This window comes from Cervus elaphus, chromosome 15 (assembly GCF_910594005.1).
Source record: "Cervus elaphus chromosome 15, mCerEla1.1, whole genome shotgun sequence".
In the NCBI taxonomy this organism is placed as follows: Eukaryota; Metazoa; Chordata; class Mammalia; order Artiodactyla; family Cervidae; genus Cervus; species Cervus elaphus.
Window position 1 is genome coordinate 57,359,606 of NC_057829.1, and position 10,232 is coordinate 57,369,837.

The following is a 10,232-nucleotide window of genomic DNA, read 5'->3' on the forward strand; positions in this document are numbered from 1 at the left end:
TCCAATTCCAAACTGTCACAAAGCGTACAATACATTCTCCCTCCAACCCTACCTTTCTCTTCATAGACAGCCAACGTTACTAGGTTTTTGTGTATCCTTCTACAGACAGTTTCCATAATAGAGCAAAGGTGTAGATAAATATTCTTACCTTCTGTCAACGTTTTAACTGAAATGATAGCATATTATCACTTTGTATTATCACTTTATCATCTTGTAGCTCCTGTCTGTCATCAGATTTTGAAAGATGCCTAGGATCCCAATCCCAAAAGATTAGAAACCTTTAGGCTATATGCTAAATGTTTCAGATAAGAAAAACTCAGGGACGGTGACTTGAAAAGCTGTCCTGAGGACACTCAAATGCTATATTCTCTGGACTTGAAATGTTAGTTCCTCTCCAGGTTCCTTGACACCTACTCATTTTTCAAACATCACTTCCTTGGGGAACCCTTTCCCTTCCGTAATTCATCTCCCTCCCCCAAGGAGGAGATGTCCTCTCTTACAGCTTTCGGGTCATCACGCACTTCTCCACTTCTCCCTCCTAGCGCAGACGTAAGTCACTGTGTTAAAATTTGTTTCCTGCCACTGCGAGGACTGGAACCACATCTGTGCTGTTCATTGCTGGCACACAGTAGTTGCTCACAAAGTTTGGACTCAAACTCGAACTCAAGCCATCCGGCTTCCAGCCCACTCTGCCTAGTGCTGTCCCGCTGCAGTTGGAGAAATAATCCCAAGATGTAAATAAAAACTCTTAATAGAAAAAGCCGGTAAGTTGTTTTTTTTCTTTTCCAATTCCACGACTGACGGAGGACCTTAGCAGAAACCGCTCACCGCGAGGTGTGACAACCGCGGGAGGGCGTCAATCAAGAAAATGCCCCCTTGCCCCGCAGGCGAGTGGAGCTGCGCAGAGCCGAGGCCACACCGGGTAGCGTCGCCGCTTCAATAGAAAACACGTGCAAAACGGGAAAGCGGGACTGCGCGCAGCTGCGACCCCCAGGACCCGGGGACAGGGGACATGGAGCAGCCCGCACGGGGTCAGAGAAGACTGCACAGCTCCTGCCAGGCGCCGTAGGACCCCGGCCTTCCCTTGATTCCTATCCGAAGAGACTTCTACCAGCGTCCCCGGGGAAGCTGTTGAGTCCCCGGGGCCCCCGAATGACACGGGCTAGACAGGCCTGAGTCCGGAGCACCTGAGGTCTACTCGTCCTTACCCACAGGGACGCAGGCAAGAGCCGTGGCTCTCTTTCTCTCTGGAGCTCCCCCAGGAACCCAGGGCACTCTCCCGCTACGAGCACTCCAAAGACGCCCGGGGCCACAGCCAGTGCTACCGTTACTCCAGGGAGTGCGCCGACAAGGGAGGGTGCTCTCAGGCCGGCGAAGGAGCGGCCCGGACCAGTGGCCTCCACGCCTGCTGGGCCCGAGTCCAGCAGCCCCTTGCTCGGGCCGGCTGCCGCCACCGCGGGCCGGTGCCTAGGCCAGTGCCCTCGAGTTTCGGCGGAGATGCCTCCCTGACGAAGCTAGGGCCGCTTGAGTCCGCCTTGCAGGCAGCTGCTGGCCTCGCGCCTCGCTCGACGGACGCGGACCTGGGCTTCCGACGAGGGCGTCCCGGGCCAGGGTGCGTGGAGCCCCGAGCGTCTGCGGCAGCTGGACACCGGGGCGCCGGGTGCGCAGAGGCGGCGAGCAAGCGAGCGCGTCCCGGGGGCGGAGAGCGCGGCCGGCGGGGGCGGGCCAAGGGTGGGGGCGGGAGGCGGCTCCCGGGGCTCCGCGCCATTGGCCGCAGGGCCCGGCGGCAGGAAGGGGCCAGAGAGCGCGGCCCCACCCCGCGGCCGGCGGAGCCTATCGCCGGGAGCGCGGTGCGCGGATAAATGTAGCGCCGCGGCGCGGGCCGGCAGCTCTCCGAGGGGCCGGAGCGCGGCGCAGCCATGCAGTACCCGCACCCCGGGCCGGCGACGGCGGCGGGCGCCGTGGGGGTGCCTCTGTACGCGCCCACGCCGCTGCTGCAGCCAGCGCACCCGACGCCGTTCTACATCGAGGACATCCTGGGTCGCGGGCCCGCCGCGCCCACCCCTACGCCCACGCTGCCGTCCCCCAACTCCTCCTTCACCAGCCTCGTGTCCTCCTACCGGGCCCCGGTGTACGAGCCCACGCCGATCCACCCCGCCTTCTCGCACCACTCCGCCGCCGCGCTGGCCGCCGCCTACGGACCCGGCGGCTTCGGGGGCCCTCTGTACCCCTTCCCGCGGTCGGTGAACGACTACACGCACGCCCTGCTCCGCCACGACCCCCTGGGTAAGGCGGCCGGGGTCATGGCGGGGCCGAGCCGGGACGGCGGTGAGGAAGGCGCCACCCGGCAGGTGGCAGCGCCCTGGAGGCGGCGGGGGCGGAGGGGGAGGCAATAGAAAGTTGAGGCAAAAGCGATTGAAAAGCGGCTGCCGGGCGCGCGCAGGGGACCGGAGGCGCGGGCCCCGGCGGCGCGCAGCCCAGACTGACCGCACCATGACTCAGATTAGTTTTCCTGCACCTTGCAGGCGTCGGGGCGCGCGGGCCAGGGCCAGACCGCCGGCGCTGCCGCGGGGGCCGGCGGCCGAAGGAGCCCTGGGGGCGCTTGTCTCCCGGGGGTTGGGAGGCTCCCTTAGCTGGAGGGACCGGGAAGGCAGTACCAAAGTGCCCCGGGCCGCCCCTGAGGGGCAGGGATAGCTGTCGGGCTCCGGGTGGTTACGGGACTGGACCTGGTTCAACAAGCTTGTGCAGTGAAAGAGCCTGACCCTTTCCGTTCATACAGGAAATCTTGAGTTCTCGATAGGAGTAAATCTGGTTTCAGAAGCTGTTAAGTGTTTTCCTGGCTGCATGAAGCAGACCCTTCCCCCGGAGTAGTGCACGCTGCTGATTATTTTATCGACATCCTCAATACAGACAAATTCAGGAAACACTCGACTTCTGATAGCCGGGATCCGTTTTTCTGATATTGTTCATTTCCTCTGTGTGGGATGTGACTTTATGGCAGCTAAAATAACCAGTTGCTTCCTTTTTTTTTTTTTTTTTTTTGAGGCTGTTTTGCACCAGTCTGAATCCTGACGTAAGCAAAATCTCGCAAAAAAAAAAAAAACAACATTGCCCGCTTTCAAAGCGTTTAGCGCAGACCTGAAGACCGACGGACAGACGGACTGACTGACCCACCCGTCTTTGGAGTAGGGAGGGCAGCGCGGACACGTTGGCCGAACGAAGTTTGCGGGACTTGTCCCCTCAGTGCGCGGCCTAAGAAATGAGCCACCTGTGATCCGCGCCCCGTGGCCCTTGGGGCCTCCGGGCTTCTGAAGCCTCCGGTACAGAAAACGCGACTCCTTGCCTTGGCCCACCAGGCTTTTAAGTCTACTCTATGTTATTGGCAGCTTATGTAGGCACCCTGGAGATAACTGACATTTTAATTAATTGACTTTTTAGTGTCATCAGTATTATGGTGTGGCCCCTCGTTCAGTTCTCCACCTTCCTTTCTCATCGCTCTAGAGACTTTTGGGGGAATTACATTTTAGTGTGTGTGTGTTTATTTTAAGTTACTGTGTTTTTTATTCCATCCTCGAAGGTCTGATGCTGCAGGCCAGTTGTGGCTCTGTTCGCCTGCGGGGGCCGGAGGGAGACCCTCGGCCGGGCGAGCCTGGGGGCAAACGTTTTCACAGAGCGCGCCCTGGGTTTCCTCGGGGCTACGCAGGAGGAAGCAAAGGGTTTTTCGAGATAGACCAACAGGAAACACATTGGCGGAAATGTTGCCATAGCCCACGGGGTGGCTTTAACTGGCCGCCCCCGCCGGCCGGGTGTGAAATCAGAGGGGGCCCTGCGCCCTCCGGCCAGGATTGGAAGCTCCACTGACACCCACCGCCTGAGCCAGAGGGCTTCCCTGGTGGCGAGGCCGCCGGCCCCTGGCAGCGACGCTTTGGCTAGTGTGACAGACCCTCTCCCCCCAACGTAACGCACACACGGGTCTTTGGAAGGTGTGGTTCACCAAGGGAGAGGACCCCTCTGCAGGTCCTCTAGGCTAAAAAAGTTAGTTGAGTATACATTCTGAGAGCGACTGGTTAAAGAGGTTATGGTATTTTAAGCTCAGCCTGAGTCGGATCTTCTTTGGGGGATCAAAATGATTGTATCTAGCTCTGGGTGTGATGGGTGTGTGGGTGTGTGGGCATTTGAACGTGATCTTCGTGCATATGCAGTGTAGGTGTGTGGCTTTGGATGTTACTGGGGTGTGATGTGTATTGGTGGGAGCCTGTTGGGTCCGGGTCTCAACGGGTGTATGTGAATGTGTCTGATTGAATGCTCTGAAGCCTCCGTTCCCCTTCTTTGTCACCCCCAGTGCGGGCCGGTCTGCGGGTGGGCCGGGCTGCTTCAGGGCCGCCTCTAACCCAGACGCTCTGGCCCGCAGGCAAACCCCTGCTCTGGAGCCCTTTCCTGCAGAGGCCTCTGCATAAAAGGAAAGGCGGCCAGGTGAGGTTCTCCAACGACCAGACCATCGAGCTGGAGAAGAAGTTTGAGACCCAGAAATACCTCTCCCCGCCCGAGAGGAAGCGGCTGGCCAAGATGCTGCAGCTTAGCGAGAGGCAGGTGAGTCGCCTCGCGGGCCGCGGGCCGGCGAGTCTCCTGGGGCCGGGGTCTCGGGGCAGAAGGGAGACCGTGAGGCCACCGGCAGCTGTTTGGCTCGGAAGCTCCTGAACTTCTCCCTCCCCAGGTCCCTCGGGATTCTGGACTTGTGGCAAGTTTTCTTTCTGTCTTTTCTGTAGGTCAAAACCTGGTTTCAGAATCGACGGGCTAAATGGAGAAGACTAAAACAGGTATTGACATGGTTCTGTTTCTATGGAAATAAATATTTTTACCATGTTATCTCAATGCGGGGCCTGTTGTAGGTTGTATGCAAAAGTCATTTGAGGGACTATTTAACCTCTTCACCTTGATTAAAAAGGCAAATAGTCCTGCTGAAATTCAGGATGAGTTGTTCAGGCGGCAGTAATGCTAAAAGCACCTAATGCAGTTCCTATATCAATTATGCTTGGGTTTTCACACACTGGCTAGTAAAACTCCCAGCTAATTGTTTTATAAACCCCATATGTTGTTTATCTAATTAACGCAGGAAAGATAAAGTAATTGACAGTAAATGACTTAGGCAGTTATCTTTGGGAGAAAATTGTTTCTTTTATTTACACAGCCATAATAAAACCAGGCAGAGCTCAAGGGTAAATATAAGGAAATAAACACCTTTAAGTCTTGTTTGCACTGTTTTTTAGAAGAATTAAATATCAAAGAGTTTAAAAATTATTTTCCCTCTAATTCTAGCTCTTAAAATGAATATAAAAACAGCAAGAGACTATCCAAGCCTGTTTGGAAAGTAGCTTAAACTTTCTAACAGTCTTTCTTCCAGTGACCTTGTTACGTAATATGTGATAAAAAGTAAAGGCTAATTCAGTTTTTAAAGAAGCTCTGTTGACTTAGAGCTAAAGATTTGTTTTTGATGTCCTAACCTGATATTTTCTCCAAAGTTATCTGACAAATGCTGAATTTTTCACTTACCAGTTTATATAGTTTATAACAAGATTTTTTGAAATGGATAGGGAAATTGAAAGCAGTATGCATTTTTAAATTTAGCAATCATAACTTTTCCATTAAAAACAATAATGTTATAAAAAAAACACTTTGAAACAATAAAATTCCTATAATTTCATTATTCTAACACAATTTTAAAAATTTCTAGTTTCCTCTCAATATCTGAGCCTTGTAACTTATCACATAGTTGAAAGCTTGGTAAATCTATTATTCTATAGTCTTGCTTTAGAAAAAAAAAAACTAGCAGTATATCATAGTTTTCCTTAGTATTTATGTGCATTTTAGACAAAAACAGGATTAAAAATTTACTAACTTACTTAGTTCTTGGTCAGAGGTAGTTTATCAGGGACTTTAAAAATAGTGATTCCTGTGTAATAAGGGAATATTTTCAAGAAATTTCCTCCAGATTTTAAGTACATTATAGTTGTCTCCCTTTTCAGTTGGCAACATTCTTCCAATTCTGCATTTTTCTTAGCCATGATTATGTAACTTGCTATACAAATTTATGTGTGTATGTTTGTAAACTTAGTCCAGAAAATGCATAAAAAACAATTCAGTCTAATAATTTTGAGACTTTATCCTTAATGCATTATTTAGCATTCATATTTTTTAAATGTCTAAAAGACTTTTGTTAATTGGTAAGGTTTAAATATTTGAAGAATAAAGATGGTGTGTATCTGTAGTTATCTGATTTCTTTTTCTTCCTAAACTTTTAAGAACCTTGATACCATAGGTGTGGGCTGGAGTTAAGTATTCATTTGACATAATACATTTACAGTTATATTTGTGGTTAGTTGTTCTTATCTGGCAAGAAGAGTATAATTGTTCTCTGATATGACAGGAACTTTACCTTCCAAGTGAGAAAGAAGCATAACTATATATTTTCTGAATAAAAATATTATACCTGAAAGCACTTGATAAACTAAAAATTAAAAAAGATGATGGAAGATGAAAAGACATTGGATTTATATCTCTCATTTCTCCATATTTCATCATCCCACCAATCTCCATTTCATCCTCTTTTAGGAGAACCCTCAAAACAATAAAAAAGAAGAACTGGAAAGTTTGGACAATTCTTGCGACCAGAGGCAAGACTTGCCTAGTGAACAGAATAAAGGTGCTTTGGATAGCTCTCAGTGTTCACCCTCCCCTGTCTCCCAGGAAGACCTTGAATCAGAGATTTCAGAGGATTCTGATCAGGAAGTGGACATTGAGGGCGATAAAGGCTATTTTAATGCTGGATGATGACCACTGACAATGGTGTGTTCCGCAAACTGGTATTTGCTACAGGAAATCTCCTTGGATGAACCTGAAAACTATGAGAGAATCAATTTTCTGGTATTCTGGAAATCTCTAAAATATTTGGTGCACTGACTAAATAACAAACTCACATTGAAACCTTAATTTTGACTTAAATAGTTTGTATACTGATTTTAGATTGAATGATAAAGGGACTCTTCCCTGATTAAATTCATCCCCTTTTTAAAAAAAAAATTGTTTTTTCTATTTATAAAAAGTAATTTTGAACTTTTTGGTTAAATTTTTAAGTTATAACTTTAAAGATTTTAATAGGAGCTTCTTGAATGACTTTTCTATAATCGGTTTCTACATCCTACTGAATGGAAAAGCAAAGGAGCATCCCAGATCCAGAGGTATGCCTTGGAAAGGGGGCCCGCCATTCAGGCAGCCTTGGAATATTTTAAAGAAAATGTTACTTACTTACACGTTACATTCTTATAGTATTGCCTTAAATCCAAAGCTGTCTCTGAGTTCTTGTCTCGGGGATGTATGTATCTTTTTGTCAGAAAGATATACATAGTTGCTAATCCTTAAATGCTTGTTTTGCCCTATCACTTAGTACCTGTTTGACTGAGGTGTTAAGGGGATAGTACAGTCCAGTTCAAGCACAGAAACTGACTCATCAGTGACTAAATTTAATCACAGATGAACTAGAAGTAGCAGGTTAATTAAATGTAAGTAGATTGTAGATATGTTTTATATTAAACAATGTTTATAATGTGTGTATATATAATTGTTAACTGTAAAAAAAAAATGGCCAAAATGTGTTTTTTTTTTTTTAAATGAGTAACTTGTCTATAAAATAAATACGTTGGCGGGACGACTGACCTCGTTGAACCTCTCATTCTTGGATGTGAACAAACCCACCCCTTATCTTACAGCGCCCGGGGTGCTTGGCTGGGCGCTCGGGCTGGGGCGGGGTCGGGTGCAGGGGCGTCTGGAGCGCCTGGCGGTGTGTGTCTCTCAGCTTCTGGCGGCTGCTGGCGTCTCAGGAAGGCGGTTCTGGGCGGTGACCGGTGGCGAGCACCTGGAAGGTAGATGTGGGCCTTTCCCACATCTAGGGTTCGCTGGGGGCTGAGTGTGAGTGTGTGTGAGTGTGTCTGGAGCAGCGGGGAAGGCCCGCTGCAGACGCGAGCCCCGGACGCGCCAGGCGGCGGGGAGAGCAGCTGCGCAGCCGCCGCCGCGGAGCACCATCGATTCACCTTGGCTCGCGGGGCCGGCGGGGGGCCCCCGTCCTTGACCCGCCTGAGTCAACGTGCGTCATCCCTTGGCGGCCGAGTCCAGGTTGGGGGTCCGCTTAGAGGGCTGGGGGGCCCTGGCCGGGAGGCGCGATAGAGGAAAAGTAGTGTATGCCAAGACAACGGTTCTCACTCCAGTGAGCTTCAGAGTCTCCCGCGGACCTTGTTGGGACTCGTTGCCCGCGCCATCCCCAGACTTTCTGATTTGAGTAGGTCTGGGATGGGTCAGGGAATTTGCCCTCTAACAAGTACCCAGGTGCTGTCCAAGCTGCTGGTCAGGGGTTCTAAGGCACTTCTTGTGTGGAAGAAGCAGGTGAAACCCGTGATCCCCCCTCGCCCTTTCTCCTGCTCCCCTCCTCCCCACAGTTCCTGCCCTTGAGGGAGCAGGAGACTGGCAGCTTTGAGGAGCAGGGAAACGGAAGATGGGTCGATGGTTGAGAAGGGAGCAGGGCTGAGGAAGAGGTATTGTGAGCTGGGGAGGAATGAAGTGCTGAGCTGAGGGTGGGTATGGGGCTGAAAAGGGTGGGCAGAGGTTTCTGACTGGCCCAGGTATTGCCAGTTCAGCTGCTTGCCTAACTGAGCCACCAGGTTCCTGACATTCCAGGAAAATGATGAGCAGAGATCTGTGAGGGGAGAGGCCAGAAATCTCTTCCTCTAGCCTGATCCTCCTTGGAGGTCTCTAGTTTTTGTGGACTTGGATGCCTCTGGGCTGAGGTCCTGTGAAGGAGTGACTCTGCCCCTGGCCTGGCTTGACCAGGGCTGTAGCTCCCCAGACATAAGCACTCAGGTGAAGAGAGTGAAAAAATCAGTGCACTTAGAGATGTCACACTTCTTGCCTCCTGAGATTGCAGGAAGGCCCCTGGAATTACCTGTGAATTTTTAATTTCTGAGAACATTTGTCCTGGGTTCTGAAGAAGACGGGTGTGCATTGGCCTGGAAGCTTAAGGATTTTGGTGGGAGATTTAGTTCTTGGCCTAGGTTTCTTCATCTGTTGAATGAAGATGGTATAGTTGATCTACATGACTGCTCCCAGACCTTCCCCACCCTCCCAATTCCCAACTCAGTTCTCAGTGTTGGAGCCCAGAGTAGATATCCAGCCAGAGGGTCTCCTTTCTCCTCTGCAGTCAGGTTCCAGTCTCCCTGACCCTGCCTGACAGGTTTCATCAAAGTTTCAAAGGTCATAGTCAGTCTCACTTGAAAAGAGGACTGACTGTATCTGAGTTTGGGGAGACCAGGAGGCTTGTGGGCCTAATACTGAATTAAAGCAGTCCTGAAATCAGTATGTGTGTGTGTTTCGCTCCTGGAGATAACCTCTGGTTAATATTTATTCTTGAGAATAACTGTATCGTGACTATCAAGCTGAGAAATAAAGGCTTATGTATTGATTGACACTAGGAAAATTGAGGAGTGAAATTCTCACTTTAAAGTAGACAATCCCTGAAACCAGGCCGTTTTCCAATTTAAAGCTATTCCCAGTTCTCTTCAGGTTGTTCCTATTCTGAATCTAAACATGTCTTTAACAATCCAGAGTGTGTTACATGAAGGAAGTACAGTATTCTCAGGACACAGGTTGGCATTAACTATTTTCTAAAGTGTCCCATTGCAGATTGCCAATGAATATTTACAAATTCTTCCTACAATCCAGGCATTTTTCATTTGTTTGTCTTTTGGCTATTTCATGTTGAAGCAGCATGTATGACCTTTACAGCACAACTCCTGTCTTGTTTTTAACTCTTTTTATCAGGAGATTCAACTTGAAAACGGTTATCATTTAGCAGAAAGACAAACAGAAAAGCACATTTTGTAAGCAAAACGTTAATGATTGGAAGAATTGCCCTAATTTCATCATGACAGTGTGTGATTAATCCCCTGGGTCATGTACTTATACTTTAAATTATTCAGTTCATCAGTCTTTGATATTCAGAACCCTTCCTAACTTAATAGGATATTGATTTTGTTGGATGATGTACTTTGACTCTTTAAACAACATCACTTTTAGGGATGACTAGCTTGCTGTGTAGTATTTTATTTAGAGAACTATTGCATAAGGTTTCTTTTTCTTACTTTTTATGGTTTTCTCAGGGTGAAAGCTGATAAGACATCTTGTGGGAA

At 49.2% G+C, this 10,232-nt stretch overlaps 1 protein-coding gene across 1 annotated transcript; it reads left to right on the forward strand.

The window, feature by feature from the left end:
- Nucleotides 1-1,823: 1,823 nt before the first annotated feature.
- HHEX (hematopoietically expressed homeobox) lies at nucleotides 1,824-7,713 on the forward strand. Its single transcript, XM_043926683.1, has 4 exons — nucleotides 1,824-2,286; nucleotides 4,412-4,590; nucleotides 4,767-4,817; nucleotides 6,610-7,713. The coding sequence occupies exons 1-4, from the start codon at nucleotides 1,920-1,922 to the stop codon at nucleotides 6,826-6,828; spliced, it is 816 nt and encodes a 271-aa protein (XP_043782618.1). The 5' UTR covers nucleotides 1,824-1,919; the 3' UTR covers nucleotides 6,829-7,713.
- Nucleotides 7,714-10,232: the final 2,519 nt, after the last annotated feature.